The following is a 27,761-nucleotide window of genomic DNA, read 5'->3' as shown; positions in this document are numbered from 1 at the left end:
TCCAGCCCCTAACTGCTATAAGTGTCGTCTACAGGCCAGCGGCATTAGCATCACTTGAGAACTTGCTAAAAATGCAGAATCTTGGTCCCTGAATCAGAATCTGCTTTTTAACAAGATCCCTAGGTGATGAAAATCTTAGAAGCATTTTAAAGTTTGAGAAACACTACTCTAGGTAACAATTCATACACGCATGCATCATCCCCCAGAGGTACTGTTGATGACAATGTCTCATTCTACATGACAGTCTCTCTAAGATGAGGTGGGTCCCAAAGAAAGCATGAGGCCTTGTCATGTCCACCAAGAATAAACCAGATATCCAATGGACAGCTGCTCAGGAGCATGAATAAGTAGCAGTGGCAGGAAATACATGATGTTTCATTAATGTTTGCATCCACTACAGGAAGTCTTCCATGCTTGGAATGCATGCCAAACACCAGGGGATACTGGACCCAGATGCCCCAGATCCCTTCATCTATCTGCCTAAAGAGATGTTTGACCCCAAAACCTTGACAAGGACTTCCTCATGGCTAGGATTTAATAACAAGAGGAGAAAGACAGATGAATCACAGTCACATCTTCCAAGTAAAACAGTATGGCCCCAAACCCCCAAATGGTATTTTCGCCCCAGAGCTGGTATTAGTCCAGGAAAATCACACTGGTGGCTTGCATTCTGGGATCACCGAATTAGTTACTACAAATTACAAAAATAACACTCTGTGCGAAGCAGGCACCCGTGACCCCTTGCTGACATCGGCAATGTGCTTGAGAAACCTTCTGAAGCAAATTTGGATACTAAAACAATGGTTGTCCGATATTAATCATCATAAGTATAGAGACCATACTACGGACAGCCATTCTTTAAGCACCAAAGAACTGCGCCATCAAGGAGAGCTTGGCATCTTCTCCAAAGTTGGTGTCTCTTCCAGAAAATTCTTCTTGGGTGGTCCAGACACTGAGGGTTAGCAGGTCAGCTTTGCACACTGAGAATCAATCACATGCTTGGGGGTCAGTCACTCTCTCTAGCAGGGGAGGGGGTCTGGCCCCAATGACCTATCCCTGAGGTTGGCTTCACGTCCAAAAAGCACCTCCAAGCAGCAGGATTTGATAAGCCACAAATGCTATGCCACCATGACACACACCCAGGACTGCTACAGATCTGTGGCAGCGCCAAGCACGGCCCCACCTCCAAGGCCCTAAGGTCACAGCACAAGTGCCCCCGTGCAAACCTGCTGCACACCATCTCATCTCCACCCAGGCATGAGCCCCTGGGAGGGGCTGCAGCCTGCACCTTTATACGGGACATGGCATATGGCATCCAGGAAGTCCGCTGAGGCAGGATTTGATACTCAAAAAGAAATTGTCCTTGTATGATTCATCATCAATAAAGCAAACACACCAAGGATAATTTCTCCTCAAGTATGAAACAGCAGCACGGGCAGGAACATCAGCACCTCCAGGTCTTTGGCTCAAGGTTGGATGGTGACTGTAACTCAGCAAACCCAGTCTCACAGTAATGTGCACACGCATACATGCACACATGCATACACCATGGATGACCTCCCTTTAAGTACCAGAGGGGCAAGATGCCACAGAAGCCACTCTTCACTCGGCTTGGCATCCTCGCCTGAGTCCTTTGCAGGGCAGAGGGCGGTGGAGGTCAAGGGTCCAGGGACCGTCTCTCATAAGCACAGCAAACAACCTCAGTGGCCCAGCTGACACAGGTCTGCCGACCACAACTGCACGTGGATCCTCGCCTGAGTCCTTTGCAGGGCAGAGGGCGGTGGAGGTCAAGGGTCCAGGGACCGTCTTTCATAAGCACAGCAAACAACCTCAGTGGCCCAGCTGACACAGGTCTGCCGACCACAACTGCACGTGACATCATGTTCTGGAAGCCACCGCAAGAATGGCTTAGCTGTTGAGCATCAAGAGCTTTGGTGGCCCCCATTGTAAATTCAGCATAAACTCTGGGCTCCACAATCCATGCACATACCTGACAGAGGACTTGGCTTCTGTGCCTCAACATTGTTCCAAAAATCCAAGGAGAGATTTTAATAACACCACCACCACCAATAACAGTTTAATAGCACGCAAGAGTCATGACCACCACCTACAAAGTGCTGAGCACCAGGCTCTGTTCTAGGCTATGGACAAGTTTTAACTCATGCAGCCCCAGCAGCCCTACAAGGTGGATGCCAACATGATTCCCCTGTGACATGTAAGACCACAAGCACAGCACGATGAAATCCTTGCCCAAGGTTGCACGGTTAGTAAATGTCAGAGGCGGGATCCAGACACAGGAAATCGAGCTCCAGAGTCTGCGCTCTTGATACTGAAAAAGTGGATGACCCTGTACGATTCGACATGAGTAAAACGAACAGGACAGGGATAACCACTCTCCAAGTACCAAAGGTTAGCACGGAAAAGAAAGCCACTGCCTTGGGTGGACTTGGTATATCTTCAAGGCGGGTCCTGGGGATGAATTAGACGCTGAGGGTTAGTGGATCAGTCATACACACACTGAGCATAACATGCACACACAAGTACCAAATGACAATGGGAATAACAAAACCACTACCCACACCAACACTGACCTGGCCATCAGCTCGGGCTGGGGACTGTCCACTTGGGAAGCAGGGGCCCAGACCACAGCACAGTGCATGCTTTGGGACCCACCCACACATAACCAGGACTGGGGAGGTCCCCAAGGCCGCTGTCTTCCCTAAAGGCCTCTATGTGTCCATGAACTCATCTCTGCAAAGTGGTGACCCATGAGCGATTTGCCACACACAAAACAGACACGCATGGTCATGCACACACATACCGCATCCCTCGCTGAGTGTGGGCTGCGTCCAAGACAAGGTTTGATACTCACAGAGAGCTTGCCCTTGTATATTCCATGTCAATAAACAGAATATACAAAGGGCAACCTCGCTTTAAGTACCAAACAATAACATTAGGCAGGTTCATGGCTATCATTCACGGGGTCGGCCTCGTCTCCCGGGATTCATCCTAGGGAAGGATGGGAGACGCAGGATGAGCAGACCAGGTGGCAAACACCACCTGCCAGGTGTGTGCCTGCTGGTCAGCTCTCCGTCCCAGGGCGCCTGGTAAAGGCAGACCCAGTGGCCCTTCACTGAAATCGGCCTCATTTCCAGGGCATCGCTCCAGATCAGGACTCGATCCTGAAGATTAAGATCGACCCTGCTGGCCTTCTAGTGCACACACAGAGCTCAGCTGCTCGCTTTCTACAGAAGACCCCATGGGGGGACCACTGTCTCTTCCCTGCATGGGCACCAACTCCAGGAAGTTCTCCTAATGGCTAAGGGACTGGGTGAATTGACATCATGGATAAAACAAAGGCCCTGTGGTCACCATCCCTTTGTATTTCCCAAGCAGGTATTGACATCAATGTTTCTCTCTCCCCATTGCCAGCCCCTGCTCTGCCACCCTCTTAGAGGCTGGCATGATGTCCATGAAGCCATACTGAGAAAGAGTTGATATTGAACAGGAGTCAGACCCCACATACCACCAAGCAACAAAGAGAGCAGTCCCATGGCCATCTCCCCAAGAAGGCTCTCTCCCATCGAGGGCCCTCAAGAGAGGAGCAGGAATTGCCTGCTGTTGGTGAGCAGGTGGCATGGCTCATCCCCCAGGTGAGCAGCTCACCTTTTTTCAACAAGACGTACGCTTTCCTTGGACTTGGGGGATGGCGGGGGGAGCCTGCCAATGCCCCTTTCCTGATGCTGGCTGCAGGTCCAGACGACCCCATGGCAGTCAGGATGTGAAAAGCAGATGGTCATATGGCCCAAGCAATGTCTCCACAAACACAGAAACGGAGGCCAGGAGGTCAACTGGAGCCCTAAGGGTCGACAGAATGCTGGCGGTCAGAGGACTGGGGGACACACATTGAGACAGTAGCAGGTACCCTCTGATTTTCCAATATCCATGTACCTGCTGCAGGGCTGACAGTGCCCATGGCTCTTCCCAGAGCTGGCTTCCTGTGTAGAACACTGTCCCAGGCAGAACTGGAATCAAAAATGACCAGTATAAATAGCTCTTGCATATTCATTCAAGGACACCACCTCCAGGAAGCCCTGCTGGGGGTTAGCCAATCAGGCTTCAGCCCATCATGAATAAAGCTGGTGTTTTGTGGCCCACTACCACTCACAGGCTACCCTTGAAGTGGTCTGACATCAAGGTCTCCCTTCTAAGGTTGGTACAGTGAGCAGGAAGGCTTCTCAGTGGGACCTGGCACAGAGAAAGGACAGGGCCATGTGTGATTTATCCTTAAAACAGCAAACCACGGGGCCGGCCCGGTGGCGCACTGCTACAGCACGCCGCTTGGGAGTGCGGCGGCGCTCCTGCCGAGGGTTCAGATCCCACATACAGACCGGCCGCTCACTGGCTGAGCGAGGTGCGGGCACAACACCGAGGGTTGCAATCCCGTTGCCGGTCCCGGTCCGGTACTGGTGTGACACTGAGGGTTGCGATCCGTTGCCGGTCACGAAAAAAGACAAAAAGGAAAAAAAACAGCAAACCACCATTAAACTCAGTGCCGGTGATATCATACACGAAAAGGCCCCTCCGCTGTCCCCCACCAATGCGGCACGGCCTCCAGGGAGTCCTCCAGAGGGTGGAGGGAGGACTCGGGGGCCAGCATCATAGCCAAAGCTCATGTTCCACCAGAACCAGGATGCAAGGACATACCTACCTGAGAAGGGCCGACATCAGTGGCTTTGTCCCGAAGATGAGCTGGATCTGAGTGCTTTCCCAGACAGTTTGATACGCAAATAAGAGTCTCCCTTCGTATATTCGCCATTAATAAAGTGAACATACAAAGGGTATCCTCTCTTCAAGTATCAAAGGGCAGCTCAAAGAGCAGGTGAGGACCACGCCATGTCTTCGCCAGAGTGGGCTTCTTCTCCGGAGGGGCTGAGACCAAGGGTGACAAGCCTCATCTGGACGGCCCTGGACCCTGCACCCTGCATGCTGTGACACCTGGCCCTGAAGCATGTCACACTCAGGACTCACTGCAGGTAGGACTGACTTGTAAGTAAGAGAATGAGTGGGTCTTTCCATAAAGGTAATCAACATGCTTTGGTAAATCTGCTTCAAGTACCACCAAGTTCCGCGGAGAACGGGACCACCACCTTTTTCTCACAGGGCACTGGGTATGGAGGCTTAGCAACCCAGAAGACACGGACTCATCAGGGACGAAGGTGCCCACAGTCACTCTCACCTCTGGAAGAGTTCTTGGTCCACTGTCCTTCCTCTGAGGCTGAGTGTCAACCATCCTAGCAATGACTGGATCCAAGAATACATCACCAGTACCTGACTTGAAACAAACAGAAAGAGGCCCCCATCAGACTCTAGGGACATCTGAGTCATGATGACCACACACACAGCCAAGGCACACTCAGGTGCTTCTCCACATGACAATGTCCCCAAAGGATGGGCCAATGGAGTGGGTGACAGTTACAATGACACGGGCTGGCACTGGGAACCCCACCCAGTCACTTGCCTTAGAATGGCACTGACATCAACGTCCTTCACTCGAGGTTGACGCCCTCTCAAGGATGGAGACCTCAAGTGAGAAGCCAGATGACCAGCATCAGAAGCCCAGCACTGGCTCTGGGTCCGCCAACCGCAAAAGTGTCTGGAGAGGTGCAAGGTTGACACTGTGAGCAAGAAGCCTTCTCGGTGGGACCTGGTACAGAGAAAGGACAAGGCCATGTGTGATTTATCCTTAAAAATGCAAACCACCATTAAACTCAGTGCAGGTGATAGCATGCACAAAAAGGCCCCTCCTCTGTCCCCCACCATTGTGGCATGCCCTCCAGGGAGTCCTCCAGAGGGTGGAGGGAGGACTCGGGGGCCAGCATCATAGCCAAAGCTCATGTTCTGGAACCAGGACGCAAGGACATACCTGAGAAGAGCTGACATCAGTGGCTTTGTCCTGAAGATGAACTGGGTCCAAGTGCCTTTCCAGACAGTTTGATACGCAAATAAGAGTCTCCCCCTGTATATTCGCCATTAATAAAGTGAACATACAAAGGGTATCCTCTCTTCAAGTACCAAAGAGCAGCTCAAAGAGCAGGTGAGGCCCACGCCATGTCTTTGCCAGAGTGGGTGTCTTCTCCTGCAGGGCCGAGACCAAGGGGAGGGGACGGGCAACAAGCCTCATCTGGATGGCCCTGGAGCCAGTCCCTGCATGCTGCATGCTGTGATCCTGAAGTTGGCTTTACTTCCAAGCATCTCTCCAAGACAGAAATGGTTACCAAAAGACAGGACAATCCTGTACGACTTGAAATAAAGTTAATATAAAATAGTTGACATCTCTTTAGGACCTGTGAAAACACCCTGGGAAAAAAACCACTACTTCTGTGCAAAGCCACTTCCTCCAGGAAGTCATCCTGATGAACACTGGCTTATGGGGATTAGAAGGCACAATGAACATGCATCATTAAAGAAAAAACAGAAAACCAACACTTCATGATCAACCACCCATTTACAAATTATGTAGCAGCTGTAAGACAAGTGTCCCTTCTCCTGAATTTGGCATCATGTTCAGAAAGCCAATGGAGCAGTAAGTTGTTTCTCAAAAGCATTCATCAAGTACAAGATTAACCAAAGGCAAGTGAAATCCCCAAGTGCCAACTCTCTCTACTTAAACAGATAATGACATCAGTAATCCAAGGGTCTTTTGGCACTGATGCCAAGAGGAGGCCAATGGATGAAGAGAGCACTGAGGCTTAACAGTTCCAATGACAAGTGCTGTAAACACAACGGGTGCTCTTGGGCCAACCGTAGTGTGGACTGGTATGAACACCCCACCTCTCCCCCGCACGGACAGTAAGACAAAGGATGGGTCTGGTATGAAGGATGGATAGACCAGATTTTGCTGCTGAGCTTTCTTTTACATATCTGGGAGATGAAGCGACCGTGAGGTCTCGTCCCAGAGGCTGGTATCACATCTAAGAAGACCTCCCAGAGCAGCAGCCCCATGGATGCTTTGTCATTACACCAAAGAAGTCACTGTTTTCTAAATATAACAACAGCTCTGAAAAGAAAACCACTCCATCATCTCCAAAGTCAGCATCTCTTCCAAAAAGTTATCAGAAGGATTCATGCGATCAGGACGGTCGAGGACCAGGTCACAAACAGCAAGAAAGAGGCCCATACCCTGCAGCAGGCAGGGATTACTCCTCAAAGAGAACCCATCCTTGTGTATTGATTGCAAACAGAGCAAACACACAAAGGACAACCTCTCTTCAAGTAGCAAACAATAGCACGGGCAGGAAAGCCACTCTCGTTGTGACAAAGTTGGCGTCAGCTCCAGGAATGAACCTAAGACAAACAGATTGGATATGCAGGGCTAGTGGGCGGTCAGCACACCCCACATGTGGAGTACACGCCTGGGGGGACTCACATATCCATTCCTGACACGTCCCCGTAGCAACAACCCCACCAGTGCCCTCTCCTGAAATTGACAGCCCAACCAGGTATTCTCTCAGGTGAAATTGGTTACAGAAAAAGAGGTCGATTCCAGAAAACACATCATAAACATGATAAACATACAGAGAACAAACTTCGTTCAAGGTCCATGAAGCAACACTGAGAGCATAACCTTGTAACAACACATTATGCGCTCAGGGCAAGCGAGCAGATGGCATATATCATACAATATACAATGCTGTATCTGTCCATTCCTGCACCCGGGAGGGTACGGAGAGTGTCCTTTCTTTGATGGCGATTTCACATCCTCGGAGGCTTCCAAGCTGCATTTGATACTGAAAACGTGGATTTTCCTCTATGATTAATCATAAATAATGTACTCATAGAAGGAGAATCTACCTTTTAAATACCAAAGAAGGATTCCGTCCAGGAACACGTGAGCCTGTGCTTGAGTCGTCAGGGATGAAAAGTCACGTAGGGTGGACGTGGTTCCACAGAAGAAATGGTGCGACGGACCCACAGTATAATCTTCACCAAGCCGGCTTCTCCAGATGGTTCTCAGGCGCACCCCATTAATTAATATACAACATGTGGCCCCCACCTTTTCACCTACCCAAACCCTACAGTTTCTTCCAGAAATACTTCCAAAGCGGCATTTGATACTGAAAACATGGATTTTCCTCTATGATTAACCAAGAATCACGTAAACATAGAAGGAATATCCACCTTTTAAATACCAAAGAAGGGTGGAGTTCTGGATAGGACATACCTGTGCACAGCTCATCAAAAACGGACGCAAGACAGCAAAGCAACCTGGTTTCAGTCCCCTGGTGTCGCTGTGATGACACACCACAGCCTCTTTGCAAAGTCGTCTTCTCAGCGTGAGGGGGCTCCTAAAGGTGATGGTCGGCAGACATATGGCATGAATTGAGCACATGTTCTGCGGTCCACCACCTTTCCACTTACCCGCGAGGGCTCAGCCCTGCTTCACTTCCCTGATGGTGGCTTCGGTCCAGCATGGTTTCCAAAGCAGCATTTGATACTGAAAACGTGGATTTTCCTCTATGATTAACCACCAAACACGTAATCATAGAAGGAAAATCTACTTTTTAAATACCAAAGAAGATTTAGTCCTGGAAAGCATAAACCTATGCACAACCCACCAAAAACATAAGTAACATTGTACAGAGCAGACTGTTTAGCTGTCACAGAGAGACTGTGACGACAGACCCCAGCCTCTCTGCTGACCTGCCAGTTCACAAGTGGGACCTCCTCAAGACGGGTGGGTGGTCCGCAGACATATGGCATGAATCAAGCACATGTTCTGGGGTCCACCATCTTCACTTACCCTGGAGGGGGGGTAACTTTACTGTCTCTTCCCTGATGGTGGTTTCAGTCCAGGAATGTTTCCAAGCAGCATTTGATACTGAAAACGTGGAATTTCCTCTATGTTTAACCACAAATAACATAAACATAGAAGGAATATCCACCTTTTAAATACCAAAGAAGGATTTAGTCCTGGAAAGCATGTACCTAAGCATAACCCATCAAAAATAAAGGTAGCAGAGGACAGGCACACTTGGGCATGGGCCTCCTGGGGCTAGCCTCATGGAGGACACAGATCCCAAGGACAAACCTTGCTAACTGAAGCGAGGTTCTGGGATTCACCTTCCGCTCATTCCCTGGGGACGGGGGTCTATCCCTCCTCTCTTCTGATTTCGTCTTTAGAAATGTTTCAAAAGCGACTTTAGATACCGAAAATGTGGATTTTCCTCTATGATTAACCATAAATCTCTTAAACATAGAAGGAACATCCATCTTTTGAATACCAAAAACTGGACAGTCCTGGAAGGCACAAACCTAAAGACGATTCCTCAAAATAAAGGGACGGGAGGCAGTCAAGCTCTTTTTCAGTTCCATGTAGGAGCCACGATGCCAGACCGTGGTCTCTGCACGTCCAGATGATGACAGGCATATGACTGGGGGTCTGCCCTGGTAGGGGGAACCCTAATGTCTCTTCCCCTATGGGGATTTCACAGCCAGGAGTGTTTCCAAAGCAGCACTTAATTCTGAAAAGTGGATGCACTTCAAAAATTCAACATAAATAAAGCAAGCAGACTCCCAAAAATACTATGGACAAAAAAAGAAAAACCCTGCAAGGTTCCTCAAGTCATTATCACCTCCACAAAGCCCTCCTAAAGCACCCGATGACAAATGTCATATAAAAGTGTGTGCTGGAATCTCTTTTCTTATACCTTGGAGGGATGAGGATATCAAAAGAGCCTTCCAGAAAGTGCAGCTTGTGTCCAGAAGTTTCCAACAGGCAGAATTCGGTAAGTCAATGTGATAGACTGTTAGGAATAGGCAAATAGGTCACAAAGAGCACTCGATCTTTTCAAATACAACTAAGGGACAGCAAAGCATGGTGTTCCCCAGCCGCCACCACCCCCAAACTAGCATAGCTTCCAAAAAAAACATTTCAGTGGATTGGATGCAGAGGCTTACTGAAATAGGTGCTGTGGCTCCTCAGTAAAGCATGCTTCCCAAAGCAGAAAGTAAAGCACCTATGATTCAAACCCTATTCTACAACACTGCCATCTCCTCAGGAAGTCCTCCTAAGGACAGATTTAATACTGAGGACCAGTGGGCCATCACACAGTCTTGATAAAAAGAGCACACGCTCTGGGGCCAAGCCTCTATCCCCACTCCACAAAGGAGCACCTACACCCATATCACCTTTCTAACGCTGAAATTGGTTCAAAAAGTCTCGTTCTTGAAAACCGCTGCCTTTCACAAAGGCAGAGTTAGGCCTTCCTCCTAAGGACGAATGGACGCTGAGGGTCCGTGGACCAGACGACACCCACTGTGTACACAGAGGCACAGGCCCTCCACAGTCGTGGCTTCTTAAAGAAGCAAGCCTGATTCCCTCAAAGTCCCCCAAGCCCCATTTGTCATAAATAAGCAAATACACGTGGACCAGCATCCTTCACATACCTGCAGGGGCAGAGCCACTTCCTCCAGGGTGGTGCTGCCTCCTCAAGGCCCTGTTAAAGAGAACATGAGACACGGCCGGTTAGGGGGATCAGACGGTCTACTCTCTGCGACCAAACACCATTCATGTACCAGGAGTGGTCCTTGTAGGCATGGCCATGAAAGAGGCGGGCACGTTATTGAGGAATAACTCCTGGCTGGGTTTTGGGTTGTTTTTTTAATTGAAATGCAGTCAGCCAGGAAGATCTGGGATATAAGGAGTGACGAGCCAAGGTGTCCTGGGAACAATGTCAGCCCACCCACTGTCTCTTCCCAGGAGTTGGCACCATTCTCGGAAGGTCCTGCTAAGGCTAAGATCTTAGCTAGGGTACCAGGGGCTAGTGGACTGACGTATCAGTGTCTGCTTATAGGGCCATCGGCTCCGTGGGGTCAGACTTCAGCTATACGGGACTTGTCTGAGACCACAGCCTTAACTGGCATCATCCGCTCCCCCCTGCAGCCATCCCCATTTCCTCCTGGAATAGCCTGCCCTGAGAGAACTTCATGCATACACCACTCGCTGGCCAACAAACCCTGAGGAACCTCCTCCCCGGGTTAATAACAGGGGTGTGGCCTCCAGGGAGATGACAGAAAAATAAGTCAGAGACCACGGCCTGAGAGTTGGGCACCTCCTGCCCAAGGAGGGAAGGTGGGATGTGGGTATCTGAAGACTGTTCAAGGACCTTGTAGTCTCCCTTTCGGTTAGGCATCTGGAAATTCTAACTTTCCCAAGCCAATCGGTATTCAGTATTTTTTCTTAAAAAGATAAAATTATTATTGAAATAAATTATGTTATAAAACATCAGTATGCCTGCCATGGATTTATGAAAACTCTCAGCATCGTCTCGCACTTTCCATCTTTGTGTTTTTAGTGTATATCTATCTCTCATCTATTCTTGCAGATTTTAAGCTTTCAAAACCAAGGGATTTGATAGTGTATACTTTGGGGTTCTTCTCAAATTCTGAAAACTGTGTTACACATCTTTTTGTTCACTTTTCTTTGTGAGTCCTTTGAAAAGAAATTGGTATTATCGAATCTGATTTTTGATGTATAGATTTACCTCAGAAGATTACACGGTGATTCGTTCAATGAATTCTCAAGCCTCAAAATAAAAAGTAAATAAAGGAAAACACTGGCCGTCTGGTCAACCATCTGCTCACATAACCCTCAGCAAGGGGCTGACGCCCACATCTCATTCCTGAACTTGACACCACGTACAGAAAGTCCTTCAAGGAGGTATCTCATGCTAAAGAGAGATCAACTGTGTCACACTCGCCACACACAAAGCGAACACACCACAGACAACCTCCCTTCCAACATTTCAGACCAGTCTCTGTGGTCCTGCCTCTCCACCAGCTGCCGGGGCATCCTCCTGCAAAGAAATAAATGGTTAATGCACAGAGAACATTTCCCATCAAAGACACTGAGCTCCCTTAGGGCCATCCTTTGACATACCTGGGGTGGTGCAGGTAACAGTGAGCCTCCTGACGTAAGCAGCAGTGCTCAGGAGCCCTCCAGATGGGAGATGAGGCTCCATTCTGACAGAGAATGGTACTTGTCATGTTTTCTCAGGCACAGAACAAAGGCATCACTGGACAACTGTTCTTCACATTCCGCAGGTGACTCAGAACCAGAATCCCCTCCAGGAGGTCCTCGGGCTGAGGGTCCATGGGCCAGGCGGCACGTGGCATACAGAGAATACACAGCCAGCCCTCTGCTGCCATGGATGTGCCTTCCCTAAAATTGGCACCTCATAATCTGGAAGGCTGGTACTGGAATTAGCAAAGCAGGTTAACTGCGCATGCGGCATCTTGGACAGCCTTTCTTGATGGACCATCCTGTTGTGAAGACAGCTGCTTCTTCTCCAAAGGTGTTTGTGCCTCTGGGAAGATCTGTGGTGGGAGGACAGGACCCGGAGGATGAGTGGAGCAGCAGCCAACTGTTCAGAAGGGCACGCACTACGGCTAGCATGGTCCAAGTGCCACACTTGGGGCTGCCATTAGCCTCTCTTCCCAGCAGTCGGTGCTAGGCTTCGGTGATAGCATAGAAATGCACCCATAGTTTTTGTCATAAATAAAATGAAGAAACATGAATAACTTTCCCCTGAGGGCAGAGCTCCAGGAGATCCACCTAGGGGAGAGGGATGCTGAGGTTAGTGGCCCAGGTGACAGGGTGCTAGCATCAAGGCAAGCATCTGGGCAAGAACCCCACTCACCCCAGAGAGCAGCTGATGCCACCAAAGGTCTGAGCTTAAACAGCCTTTCCTGCAGGTCAGATCTGATATGAAAAGAGGCTGGTCATGAATGACTGATCACAAATAAACCAAGTTCACTGGGGAAAACCTCTCTTTGAGTACCACAGAGCACAACTGACCACAGAACCCCCTAGGAGCCCTTCCAGGGAGAGGGGCCAAATGTGGAGGGTTAGAGACCCTGACGGCAGCATCTCTGACAAGCACATGTTCTGTGGTCAGCCGTCCATGTGCTGCTCTCCTAACTTGGGACCCACACTGGCCTCCCTCCTCTGCTGATGACATCTAGAGGCACATCGTTCTGAGGCAGGATGGGAACCTGGAAAAGGTCGGGCTGGGAGGGTTAGTCCCCAAGGAAGCAGCCACTCGGGAACACCCCTCTCCTGGAACCACAGGGACCACTGCCTCCCACCACAGTTGGTGTCCCCAGTCAATTTTTCCACAGATGTATGTGTGACAGTCCACTAGGTGACATGTCCTGGTTGAAATACCCCTGACAACCATCCACTTAATCACTGGAGAGAGTCGGTGGGTGGGTGGTTCTCAGCAGTTACTTGTCTTTGTTGTTGTTGCTGCTGCTTTTCAGTTTTATGATTTTTCTGGCTGCTCTCATCTGAGCACTTGTCAGATGTTGGGGACATTCTCCACAATAAAGCCAAAAACGTGTTTCCCCAACCTCCCTTGCAGTGGGGAGCTAGCACGAGACCGAGGTCTTGCCAGCCATGCCTGTTCTGAGAGGTGGGAACGGCCTGGGGCTGGACTGGGGCTGGGCCGACACCAAGTGTCCCTGAACCCACTGAGTCAACGAGGGGGCCGCTCTAAGGCAAATCCTCCGTGTACATACCAAGAGAGGGAGGGACACCAAGGTCCGTTCCCCACAGTTCCACCGAGACCAGGGAGCTCTTCAAGATGAGATTTGATACCGAAAAAGAAGTGCACCATGTTTGTTTCGTCACATATAAAAGCGAAAATAACATGGGCAACTTCTTCTCAGGTACCAGCCATCAGTACTTCCTCTCCTCCAGCTGTCCACCTGGGTGTGAAGGGATACAGAGGGTTAGGGCGTGGTCGTGTGCTCGATCAAATGTGACAGCCATGGGCATGTGCTCACCTGGCAAGCTGGAAGCCCCACCAGGTGAGCTGAGACTGAGCAGAGGCGGACTGCACGAGAATCACCATGGACAAAGCAAACCAAAGACCGACTCCGTCCACTTCAGGATCCCAGGAAGTCTTCATGGGCAGAATTCAGTAATCGAGGCAGACGGGTTCTGGAATGTTGACAATCCACCGCACAAATGCTCATGGAGAGCGTCATTTCAGAGAAGATGGGACGGTCCTGGACCTTGCAGAAGAATCTCTTTCAGGAGTCAGGGGTGCCAGTAAGTCTTCCTCTGGACAGCTGGGAAAACAAGGATAAGGAATTCAGTGAACTAAGCCAGCGATGCAGCATTAGCTCTCAGTCAGCCCATCTGCTCATGTGACCTGCGTGATCTGGACTTCTCTGTCGCCTCCCTAAAGGGCTCCTGTTTCCTCGGAGACATGGTTTGGTTCTCAAACACTAGCAGCTCGATGTGACTTGTGACCAATACAACAAACCTATCACAATAGCTTCCCCACAGTCGGCATCTCTTGTAGGAAGTCCTCCCAGGAAGAGATGGATACTGGGGTCCACCACCCTTCAGGACTCCTGGAGAGGAGCCCATGGCCCCTCCCGGGATGCAAAATACATTAATTGTGCATTATTTGTCATTCATAAGTTAAATCACTGGGATCACTCACGTTTTTGAAGTACAAACACAGTAAGTCCATAAGAAAAAGTCATCTTTCACCAAGATCCCATCCTTAGATAGGAACCAAGAGAAACACATGCTTGAAAGAATGCAGGTTTTTCTAGTCACACTGACAGCAGTTTGGTATCATCTGCAATATCACAGGTAAGATAAAACCCAACTCAAATTGGCTTAAACAATAAAGGGATGTATAGATTTACAGAACTAAAATGTACAGAGGCATGAAAGCTTCAGGCAGGGTTTGATCCAGGGACTCAAACAATGTCACCCTGGTCCCAGTTCCTCTCTGGCTCTCTAATATGCCCTTCATGGTACAGGCCTCCTCTTCTGTGTCTGCACAGCTCCATACACTCCCCTCTTAACCTTTAAATGGCAGTGGGACTTTCAAAGCTCACAATATCACATCACGCAGATGAAGGGAACAGAGAGGGTCTACTCTGCTAGCCCTCACAGGAAAGAGAAATATTTCCTTTCCCAGAAGCCCCAGAAAACATCTCCTTGCATCTCTTTGGCCTGTGGGGTTGGGGCTCCTTTTGGAGCCACTCACAGTGGCAAAGAGGATGGACTGAGGACCTGGGCCAGTAGGGGGAAATCCAACCTAAGCCACAGGGAGAAAGAGCTGTCATAAGAAAAACCACGGGAAACTTAAGAAGGAAGAAAGGACACAGAGTGGCAAAATCGTGGCCAATGTCTCCTGTAAGGGCCAACATGTCTTCCCTGAAGTTGGCCTCCGGACCAAGAAGTCTTCATGGCAGGAGAGGGTACTGAGGAAGAAGTGCACCGCGAATGTTTCGTCACAAATAAAGCGAAAAAGACACGGGCAGCTTCTCACTAAGCACCGCACGTCAGCGCCGGCAGCAGCGTCTCTGGCCTGAGGTCGTCGTCACTCCGGCGGACTACCTGAGACCAAACGGGTCCTGCTCCTGCACCTGGCAACATGCGACAAAGACATGACCTTGCCTCCAGGGCAAACCCCACTTCTTGCACCTTGGGGTGCTCTCACAGGGGTGCCCCCTCCATGCAGGTGGCATGGGGTCCAGGAGGTTCTCGTTTGCAGGATTTGTGCAATTCATCGTTTTTTAAAATGAAGTCTCCTCCTCACTATCACAGAATGACAATGACTCAGAAACACTAACTTTTTTTCCCCAAAAGTCCTCCTAGGGATACATGAGGAGAGACGAGGAGGAGCCATGTGGTCAACTATCGACTCCGCTAGCGGGGCAGACAGCGATATGGCTTCCCTGATGGGGCCCTGAGCCAGTCTTCATGAACCGGACACCAAAAAAGATGTTTTCATGTTTGTCGGAAAAAGAAAACAACTCATGGGCAGCACTGCCTGTTGAAGTGGAATGACCAAGGGCCCTGAAGTACACAGCATCACCCTTGTTGACCCGCCTTAGCTCGAGATGTGCCCCCCACAGCACCCAGGAAACTGGAGGCTATGAGTGACAGACGAAAGGTGCAGAAAACCCAAGTTCTCAGTTGGCCCCTGTGGATGACTGACTCATTGCCTCCGAATCCTCACCCAGCCCTGCACCCACATCCCCGCCATGACCTCCTCACAGGTGGCACGTCCTTCCCCCACCCTTGTCTTTGGGCCTGGCCATGTGACTTGCTTTGGCCAATGATATATGGGCAGAAACATAGGCCCCTGTGGATGACTGACTCATTGCCTCCGAATCCTCACCCAGCCCTGCACCCACATCCCTGCCATGACCTCCTCACAGGTGGCACGTCCTTCCCCCACCCTTGTCCTTGGGCCTGGCCATGTGACTTGCTTTGGCCAATGATATATGGGCAGAAACATGTCTCAGAGCCTCAGTCATAAGAGGATTTTGCATTTCCACTTACTTTCTAGAGCCTCTGCCACCACCATGAGAACATGCCAGGTGGCCCAGGAGAAGGGTGAGCAGCGTGGAGTCCTACCTCACCCCCAGGGGAGGCCTCGTCTCCAGAAGTCATCCTAGGTATGCAAGGGACACATAGGATTAGTGTATCAGGAGGCGAATATCCTGAACAGAACGTGTGCTCTCCGACGTCACACCCACTTCCACACCTCTCCATGGACGATAACTCCAACATGCCTCCCCTGAAGTTGCTGTCCCATCCAGAACGCATCTCAGGCAGGGTCTGATATTGAGAAGCACTTGCTCTCCGACGTCACACCCACTTCCACACCTCTCCATGGACGATAACTCCAACATGCCTCCGCTGAAGTTGCTGTCCCATCCAGAACGCATCTCAGGCAGGGTCTGATATTGAGAAGCACTACTTGGTGTTTGGTCCTCATAAGTCAAGCAAAGCTGGACAACAGACATAGCAAAGCTGGACAACACAATGACAAAGTCTCTTTCCCCAGGTAATGAGTGTGGACTTGAAGTTTGCCCGGGGCGGGGCTGGATTTGGAGGGGTAACGACCCAGGAGGGGCACAAAACAACCATGCCGCAAGCGTTACTCACCAGTGGTGGCGCTGACACCAATGGCCCCGCCTGAAATCTGGCTTCACATCCAGGAAACCTTCCAGGGTGGTGTTTACTACTAAAAAGAGATGGACCATGTAACATTCATCGCACTCATGGCGAGCTCGTCCGATGGCTTCTCTTCAAACACCACAGGATGAAGTCAATAGCACAACCGCACATGCTCCCCGCAACAGCGCTGTCTCACACACACAGCGCCCCCCAAGCCCTCCCAAGGACCAGGTAACACACACATCCCGCACTTGGCATGGGCCGTGGGGTGCACCTTCCCTTGTGGGGCGCTGACACCACGGCCTCCTTCCTAACATTGTCTGAGGTTGGGCTAACAGCCCTCCCGGGCATGATTTCACACTAAGGAAGAGATTATTCATGGATGATTGGTTATATTTATTTTTCAAAGGTGGGAGGGGAGGCCCCCATGAAGTGCATCCACTCTAAATCCTGCACGTTCACACTGGCCCCCAAGTTTCCCACGTCTTCTCCAAAGTTGCCATGAGCACCAACATGTCATCCACAGATGGACTGGGCGCTGATGGATAGTCAAACGGGTGACCTACAACATAAATGAAGTGCACGTCACCAGTCTACCATCCCCTCAGCTACCCTGTAGAGTGGCTGGCACTACTGTCCTTTCAGTGACGTTGTTGGTATGTCCAGAAAGCCATCCGAGCAGGACCTCCCACCATGAGTCATAAAATAGACAAAAACCACAATGTGCAACCTCCCTCCACCATGGATGCACGGTCCTTTCAACAAACTTGGTGTCCTTTCCAAGGAGCCCTGCACAGGAGGGCTGGATCCTGAGGGCTACGCACACACGACACATGTCACACAGTCCACCTTCCTTGTGCCTACCCACAGTGAAGCTGGCAACGTCCCTTCCCTGAAGGCTGCATCAGGAACAGAGAAGTGCCTCCAGGGTGGGATTTGATACTAAAAAAGAGGTTTCCCGTGTATGTTTCATCATAAATAAAGAGAAGACAACACGGACAACCTCTCCTTCGAGTATCTTAGTTTAGCACTGATCAAAAGACAAATAAAAACAAAAACAAAACTGCGGAATCTTCGCTGATGCTGGTGACACCTCCAGGAAGTTTTCCCAAGTCCCCATTGCACCGGGCAAACCAGATGTCATACGTCTCACAGAAGAGGACAGATTGGTTCACATAACATTCATGCACCACATAACAAGTGTTCCAGAGTGGTTTCTGGAGGTCAGCCAAAAAACCCTTTGAGACTTGATACTGAAAAGAGGTTGTCCAGGAGATATTTTTCACCAATACAGAGAACATTTTTCTTGGTGTTGAAGCTTCTTCTGGAAGTCCCTCAGGCTTCAGGGAGTGCCCCCAGTAATAATGGTTTGTGTCCCGAAGTCAGTGCATAGGGAGAGCTCACAAATAAATCTCAAATTCTGTGGTCAAGAGGCAGGTGGCGTGGTCTGCAGTGAGTCAGCACCCAGCCCCTGCATGGAACTGGCTGTGGGTCCAAGCAGTCTTCCAGGCAAGGTGTGATTCTAAAAACAGATGTATGGCATCAGATTAGTTGTAAATACGGTGAGTGTCCCTTACAAGCTCCTGCTGAGAAAGGTGGGGGAGCCAGGCCCCATCCTCCAGATCAAACACCCCTTCATGCCTTCCACTGCCTTCCATTTAATTTAGTAAAGTTAAGAAATAAAAACAAGTTTCATTTCCTGAAGTTACCTTGCCAAATGTTTGCACCAATTCCAGGTTGGTTTTTCTGTTTGCTGTGAAACTCCTTCTACCATAATCTTTTCACGGTAGGGAGGACATTGATAATTCCAGACTCTTTTTCATTTCAGCAGAGTTAGACCAATTCTGACAGGATTGGAGAATCAAGGAGTTGAGAACAGGAGTCAAGAATCAAGGGACAGAAAATTCCAGAACAGAGGACAGAGAAGAGAGTCGCCAAGCCTCATAATCTGTCTTCTGGTCCCTGCTCAGCCACCAGAGTGCCCAGTCTGCATGGACACAGCAGCCCCCGTCCTGGGTACATCACAGGCAATGGCATGTGTGCAGCTGTCACATCTCCTCCACCTTCTCTCTCTTTTCTCTCATTGGAGATTTTTTCAGGTGGAAGGAATAGTGTTTGGGCATCAGTTAATATGAAAGATTGTCATGCCAGTCCTCGCGGCCACTACCTCTGTTCTGGCTCTAATCAAATAAAGTAGGGTTGAAGGAGAAAAACTTGGCCCTTCTTCAGAACCTGATGTCCTCCACCCAAACAAGCCCCTTCCCCAAATGCCACAGATAAGTCCAGAACCCAGAGTCACAACCTAATGCCATCAAAAGAAATGCACCACCAACAACCTACTTCTGGGGCCTTGGCTTTAGAGCCAGCAAAGAACCACTTCCTTCCTGGGGGGTTGGCATCAATCCACAAAGTCCTCCTGAAAAGGACTGGGCACCAAGCATCGCCACCAGACACAATGGGCAGGCAGCGGAAGCGCACGTCTCATCTCACACGCCCTGATGGGGTGGACCACTTCTGTCTTGCCAGGGAAGCCTTCCAAGCTGGCATTTGATACTGAGGAGTGGTTGGAGGAAATGATTTGTCACAAAAGAAACAAATCCACAAGAGGAATCTTCTCCTCAAGTATCATAGAGAAGAACCATCTACAGAAACTCAGCGATTTCCCTGACGTGGGCACCAGCTCCTCAGGATAGACTGCATACGTGGCCGGTGGACCAGGTGTGGCCCTGGTAAAGCGCACACCCTATGGTCAGCCTTCCACTCACTTCTCCTGGATCAGGGCAGATGACAAAGCCTCTTCCTTCAAGTTTGCAAAACATCAAGCATTCCTCCAGATTTAAAATAAATCAACTCCAGAATTCTTGTTAGAAATAAACAGTCCCAGCCCAGGCCAGCTCCTGGGACCCCAAAGTCTCCTCCTGATCTCAGAACCAGCTTTTCTTCCCTAAGGTGTCCTTATGTCAAGAACATCATTTCAGAATAAACTGGAGGCAGAGGGCCATGTTTGAGGCCACCCACACGGCTGTCCAGGGCATGCTGTCTGTGTGGTATGCGTTTATCTCCTGCGAGCCTAGCTAACTCCATGACCATCACTGAAGGTGACAAAGACCAGCCATTCCTCCAAAGCAGGGCTGGATACTGTAGTAGGTTGGCTGTGTGTGATTCATCAGAAGCAAGGTGAGTGCAGCCTCACATAACCTACCTGCACGTCCCAGGTGTAGAGCTGTCCTGGTGACCACTGTCTTCCCCCAGGTGGGCATCATGTTGAGGAGTCCTCCTAAATAGGGATAAGATATTGAGGGTTAGTGGAATGGGTGAGAAACATCAGAAATAAGGGGCAGGCTCTGTGCTCAACTATTTATCCATGTCCATTTATTTATGTTCACAGCGTCCCCTCCCTGAAGCTCAGGTCTGGACCAGAAGTCCTCCAAGGTGGGATCTGATACTGGAAAAGAGGTTAACCAGGTGTGTTTCATCCTCATTAAAGAAACAGAAACCCAGAAAACCTCTCTTCAGGTACCACCAATTAACACTGACAAGACCACCAGTGATTCTTCCTGATACTGGAAAAGAGGTTAACCTGATACTGGAAAAGAGGTTAACCAGGTGTGTTTCATCCTCATTAAAGAAACAGAAACCCAGAAAACCTCTCTTCAGGTACCACCAATTAACACTGACAAGACCACCAGTGATTCTTCCCCAAACTTGACATTCGGTCCTGGAAGTCCTGTTAAATATGTATTGGACACTGAGGGTTAGTAGAACAGATGACATAAGTCAAAATAATAAGGCACAAGCTGTGTGATCAACCACAGACTTCGGTCCACTGGATGGGAGCTGACAGTAACGCCCTTCCCTGAAGCTGAGGTCTGGACCAGAAGTCCTCCAAGATGGGATTTGATACTGGAAAAGAGGTTAACCAGGTGTGTTTCATCCTCATTAAAGAAACAGAAACCCAGAAAACCTCTCTTCAGGTACCACTGATTAACACTGACAAGACCACTGATTCTTCCCCAAACTTGACATTCAGTCCTGGAAGTCCTGTTAAATATGGAATTGCACACTAAGCGTTAGTTGATTTGCTGGAGTAAGCCATTAGTGGCATGCATGCTGTCCATCAACCATCCATCCAAGTGCCCCAGTGGAGCAGACCCCCATGGAACATTCTTGAAGTTAGCATCATGGCCAGAGGGTGAAGATACAGTAGAGAGGCTGGTCATGGGAACTGTCACATTTATGGTTAACCCCCAGGGCAATCTTTTCTCAGTTACTGGAGAGAGGCTCAGATGCCCCAAACCAAGACCGACTCCAAGGTCGTCCCAAGGACTCAGTGGACACTGAGCTGTGGTGGGCCAGACGACCTGTGTTATCAATAAAGTGCATACACTGCAGTCAGCTGATCACTTGAGCACTTTGGGATGGTGTAGACAGCATGCCCCTTTCTTGAATTTGGATGGCCCCAAGTCTAGGAAGCCCTCCAAGGAAAGAGATGGTACTGAAAATAAGTCCAAGCCTGCCATATTTGTCACATGTGAGGTGAACGCCTCGACGATGCTCTCTCTTCTGAGTCTAGCAGAGTTGCAGCCGGCCCCAGTTTACTGTTTCCCCAGAAGTTGACACCTCTTCCAGGAAGTTCTCCAAGGGAGGATTAGATACTGAGGGTTAGTGGACCAGGTCACAAACGGCACAAATAAAGCGTGTGCTCTCTGGTCAACCATCTCATGTATCCAGGCACGTGCTGATGCCACTCTCCTTGTCCTCAAGTCACCCCTGCCCTCGAAGCCGCCAAGCCAGAGAAGTTTGCTGAGAAGAAGGCTGCCACACACGGGTTATTGTCACACACAGGACAGACACATCACAGACCCCGCTGGGTTGCACTGAGCGCAGACCTAGGGTGCCCACCCCACAGTTGATGTTAGCTCCGAGAAAGCTTGCAAGGCGGGATTAGATACTGCAAAGAGGTCGACCGTGTAATGTGCGCCATAAATAAAGCGAACGCGCCACGGACCACCTCTCTCCAAGTACCAAGCAGCAGCAGTATTGACACCAGGACAGTGGCTCTTCCTCAAAGCTGATATCACCTCCTGGAAGTCTTCCAAGGCGAGATGTGATATTGAGAAGAAGTAGACCATGTGTCCTACGTCATAAATAAAGCGTACACACCATGGTCAACCGCATCTTCAAATACCATGAAGTGACACTGACCCCTGCCTCTCTTCCCTTAATTTAGTATCACCTCCGGGAAGCCCTCACAATGTGCATCATGAACTACCAGCAATTAGCAAATGTGGCAATGACCACAAACCATGTCCAATGTGGCTACCACCTCCAGGATGCCCTGTAAGACTGGGATAGGGTGCCGAGCATTGGTTGGGAGACCAAGTGGCCAAAGTCATAAATAAAGCACATGATCTGCAGCCAACCACCCTGTCATCTACACTGGACAGAGCCTACCACACAGGCCCTGCTCTCAGGTTGGCATGGCCTCCAGGAAGCCCCGAGACTGATGCTGAGAATTAGTGGACCATGTTACATACATCATAAACAATGCGTACGCTTTATGGTCTACCATCTCTCCAAGGACTGTGGAATGGTGCTGAAGCCAGACCTGTGTGTCTTCCACGAAGTTGGCTTTGCCTCTGGGAAGCCCTCTGTGACTGAATTTGATATTGAGAAGATGTGGACCATATTACATACGACACAGAGATAGCGCATGTTCTATGGTCAACCATCTTTTCAGGTACCGTGGAGAGGGCTGATGTCAGAACCGGCGTCTCTTTCCTCTCGTTAGCAACACCTCCAGGAAGCCCTCTGAGGCTAGACGCAGTATTGAGAAGAGGCCACCATGCAATGTCTGCTACAGATGCAGTGGACGCAGCACAGAGGAACCCCTCGAGGACCCACAGTGGAGACGACGCCGGGGCTAGTGCTCTGCCTGACACTTAGTATTGCCTACAGGAAGCCCCCCAAGGTGCATTCACTGTTATGAAAGGGTGGACCCGGTAGCATGCATTGTAAGTAAAACATATGAAGCATGGTCAACTTCTACTAAGCACCCTGAGGCAATGCTGGTACCAGAACTGGTGCCTCGTCTCCTGGGGTTGAAATGACCTCTGGAGAGCTCCAAGGCTGAATGTGCTATTGAAAAGAAGTAGACCATGTTACATACGCTGTTAATAAAATACATGCAGTGTGGTTGAACCCTTTTCAGATACCGTGAGCTCGGTGCTGACGCCAGAACCAGTGCTCTGTCTCTTAGGGTGGCTGCATCTTCAGCAAGTTCTCCGAGGCTGGACTGGAGATAGGGAAGAAGTGGGCCAGGGAATGTGCTTTATCTGTAAACATACATGGTGGGATCAATCAGATCTTCATGGAGGGCCAATGCTGGGTCCAAAACTGGGGCATCTTCCCCCAAGATGGCTAGACTTGATATGGAAAAAAGATAGACTGTACACGCATCATCAGTGACAAAAACGAGTCAGCGTGTCTTCAAGTACTGGGAGTGGCACCGCCTCGTGCACCCAAACTGTCCCTACATGGGCATAATATCCTGAAGTCATCTGAAGACAGCTTTGAGGGTAATGAGAGGCAGCCTGTGTAATATCCCTTGTTCATGAACATTTAGGGCACCAACCACTGTTTCTTCAAGTACTATGGGGGAATGTACTTGAATGTACAAGGCTGGAAGCAGGACACCTTCCTGGAGGTTATCACTGTCCTGAGGAAGACCTTGGAGGCTGCATTTGACACTGAGGAGAAGATTGTGTCACAAGAATTAACAGATAAAAGCACCATCTAACCATCTCCCATTCTGCCAAGTACCATGGCACGGGGAGGTTACTGAGACCAGCGTCTCTTCTCTAACTTCAGGCTCTCTCCAGGATGGTTTGGATGGCTGGGCAGGATACCAAGAAGCGGTTTACCGTCCCACATACATACTCAAAATGTATGTGGGACGGTAAACCATTTCTTCAAGTACCGCACGATGGCAGTGATGGCTGGAGGAAGGCTCATGTCCACAGAGTTGCCTCAGGGCAACCTCTTCAAGGCTGCATCAGAGGCTGAGAAGAAGCAGGTCATTGCATCTACTAAACAAGAGTTGCGTAGTCAACCATGTCAATGGATGCCATGAAACAGCACTGATCACGGAAAGAAGCAACGTCTCCTCCCCAGAGATGGCGAGATTTCCCAAGGCAGAACTTGATATAAGAAGAGGGAGATTATGTCATTTCGCATCATGCAGAAAAAAACATGCCATACAGAAAACCATCTCTTCAGGTGTTATGGAGAAGCCCCAACGGTGGGTCCAATGGCGCCTCCCCGAAGACGGCGTCGTTTCCAGGAGCCTCGGGGATGGATTTGATACTGAGGGTTAGTGGACCGTGTTACATACGTCACAGATAAAGCGTACGCTATACGGTCTACTATCTCTCCAAGTACCACACAGAGACGCCGAGGACAAAGGCTGAGGACACGTCCAGAAAGCCCTCCTAGGCTTTGAGCTGGGTGGATCAGAGGGCAAGTCGAGCACAACACATGCATCACACGACAAGCACACACAGGCTAGGAGTCTGGTCTTCATGGTCAGGGGTCAATGCTGACGCTGGAACCAGTGGCTCATCCCCAAAATGGGCAACTCCTCCAGGAAGCCCTCCAGAGTTGGAAGTCCCACTGAGCAGAAGTGGACAATGCTACGGGTTTCATCACTCCAGCAATACTGATTAAGTGCCTACTCTGTACAGGCACTGCGCTGGGTCTGAAGGAATGGGCAGGTGGGCACAGTGGGAGCAAGGGCACGGCATGTGGCTAACAGAACTGTGTGGGGGAGTGGGGAGCAAAGTCAGAAATGTAAAATGGCCTGTGTGCAACCAAAAAGAACACCTGTCTCGTTAAACTGAGCAGGCCAAACGAATATTACCGGGGCACTGCCTGTTTGTGAGCCCTAGTCTTGGACATAAAAAAAAAAAAGTCTGCCACATGGCCTTATATGCCTCAAACTCAGGGGCATTTCCAGGAGGTCCTCTTAGACTGGATTGGATTCTGAGCAGTAACCACCATGCCATCTTCATGAACAAAGCAGGTGTCATTTTGGTCTCCCACCTCCCTAAGGTCAGAACCACTGTCTCATCCCCAAACTCGGCACTGCCTCTGGAAAACCCTGAGACTGAACATATTGATAAGAGGTGGACATTAGTACAGACATGGGAAACTCCAACATAGGGAAGCATCTCTTCAATGCCTTGGAGCATGATGGAGGCTCAACTGGTGGGTCCCCCTAAAGATAGTACTGGCTCCACGAAGCCCTCCAAAGCTTGCCAGCCTACTGGGAATTGGTGGATCATGTCACACAAATCTTTCCTCACATGCACGCCACATGGCAAACCATCTCTTCAAGTACCATGGCTGAGGCTTGAACCAGTGTCTTTGCCCTCAAGTTGCATCACCTCCAAAACTCCCCAGAGGGAGACAGGCCTTGTTGCATAAGTCAGACATCAACCACAGATAACAGGAATTACACAGAGCATTGCTGAAGCTAAACCCAGTGTTCTCTTCCCTGACGTTGGCAACACCTCCGGGGTGCCCTCCGAGGATGGATTGGATACTGAGAGTTAGTGGACCATGTTACATAGGTCAAAAATCATAACGCCTACGTTCCATAGTCTACCATCTCTTCAGGAACCATGGAATGATGTTGACCCTCAGAACCAGGGCCTTGTCCCTGAAGTTGGCGTCACTTCCAGAAAGCTTTCTGAGGCCTGATTTGGCATTGGGAAGCAGGCACATGGTGAACATTAACAACCCTCCTCAAATATGGGTGAATGGTGCTGATTGGGAAGGATCTCTACCCTGAAGTGGTATCTGCTCTAGAAAGGCCGTGCCAACTCAGAACGGTGGAGAGAAGGCAAACCATGCAATGCCAACCGTGGTTTGGCCACTATGTGGTCAACTATCTCTTAGTCAAAGCAAAGGGCAGTGTTTTGCTCTGCATGGCAGAACAAAACACCCTAAGGGCAGAGGTCATCGTATGAAAGGTGTCCCTCAACCTCTGTGTAACAACCTGCCCAAGCTCACCCAAGCTGTGACAGTCCTCGCCATTTACTACACCACCCTATAGTTTGAAAGCACAGAGCTGAGTGGACAATGAGCTCCTCTGGCTCCTGGTCAACATCTCCATCTTCTCCAAGAGGCCTTCCTTGAGTTGCTCCATCTCTCATAGCCCAGCTGTCGATATCACCACTCCATACGAATGGGATGCAGGGCCATGAGATTAGTTAGTCTCCAATGGAAGGGCAAGAGCAGACTGCTGGATAGCCCTGCAGGAGGGCATGGAAGTCCTCCAAAATCCTTAATCCCCGTGTAGATTGTGTCCTCCCCTGCTCACAATCCAGTTGTCGAAGTCCAAATTCCATAGAATGGTATTCAAGATTTGAGCCTTCATCCCATCATCCTCCCCTACTCCCTGCACAGGTCAGATAATCTAGGCCAAGAGATTACTCTCCACACCCCACACATTGTCCACATGCCTTTGCTCACAGTGTTTCTCCACTCCAGAGATTATCTCTGCTTGCATCTCTCTCAAGCCCAACCAACTAAATGGCAGTTCCATTCTGAGCCTTGACACCATCTTTTTGACACCACCTCAGCCAACTCAGGCTTTTGCATCCTCTGATCCTCTACGGTATTCTGCCTGCACCTCTCCTCCTGCCCAATCACATGTGGTCAGTCATAGAGATAAACTCACGTTTATTAAACATCTAAGAGGTACTGGAGCTAGAGTGGTAAATAAGACACAGTCTCTGCTTTCCCATAGCTATTAGCTTAGCAGAGGAAACCCACCTTAAAATATTTATTGCAAAGCATTGCTTTCAAAATTAAAACAGGATGAGGTGTGTGAAGGAGCAGACAAGAGGATATCACCAATCAGGGAAAGCTACTCAGAAGAAGTTTAGAGCAGAAGATGAAGGATGAGGGGACTAAGCCGGGCAGAGAGGGGACAAGAGTAGACAATGTAATTGGAAGCAAGGGACTGGATAGAGCATGGACCAGATGAAGTATGGACCAGACAGAACATGGGCTGGATGGAACATGGACTTATGAAACATGGACTGGATGAAGTATGGACCAGGTGGAACATGGACGGAATAAAGCATTGACCAGATGGAACATGGACAAGATGGAACATGAACCGAATAGAGCATGGACTGGATGGAGTGGAATTTGGACCAGATGGAATATGAACTGGATGGAGTATGGACTGAATGGAACACAGACAGGATGGACCATAAGCTGAATGGAGAATGGACTAAATGGAACATGAACTGGATGGAACACGGACCAGATGGCACATGAACTGGATGGAACATGGACTGAATGGAGCATGGACTGACTGGATGGAACACAAATTGGATGGAGTATGGACTGAATAAAGCATGGATTGGATGGAGCATGGACTGGGTGGAATATGGACCAGATGGAACATGAACTGAATGGAGCATGGACTCAATGGAGCATGGACTGGATGAAGCATGATCTAGATCGAATATGGTAACCGAAAGAGTATTCATGTGACTGTATCATGGGGAGCCAGAAACATGCCAGAAATGAGTCTGAGGAGCTGGGTGGGGCCAAATCATACAAAGCCTTGTAACAAAGGTTAGTTAATTAGCTAATAAAGGACATAGTGAACTTCACATTTTTATGAGATTTCTCTTGCTGATGGGGAAAGAAAGTGTCACTGGGGCAAGAGCAGGGGCTGCGAGGA

General features: G+C 49.6%; 1 protein-coding gene across 1 annotated transcript in view; it reads right to left on the bottom strand.

The window, feature by feature from the left end:
- The window catches only part of LOC103602474, a 59,449-nt gene that overhangs the window by 20,786 nt on the left and 10,902 nt on the right, over positions 1-27,761 (bottom strand). Inside the window, exons 4-5 of the mRNA XM_008586877.1 lie at positions 20,202-20,276; positions 18,464-18,521 (exon numbers count right to left, since the gene is read on the bottom strand). Coding sequence (XP_008585099.1) covers positions 18,464-18,521; positions 20,202-20,276 — 133 coding nt within the window. The remainder of the gene's footprint in view (positions 1-18,463; positions 18,522-20,201; positions 20,277-27,761) is intronic.

The sequence above is a fragment of the Galeopterus variegatus genome, unplaced genomic scaffold, assembly GCF_000696425.1.
Source record: "Galeopterus variegatus unplaced genomic scaffold, G_variegatus-3.0.2 Scaffold4164, whole genome shotgun sequence".
Lineage (NCBI taxonomy): Eukaryota > Metazoa > Chordata > Mammalia > Dermoptera > Cynocephalidae > Galeopterus > Galeopterus variegatus.
Note: the sequence above shows the minus strand (reverse complement) of the source record. Positions and strands in the feature narration are given on the sequence as shown.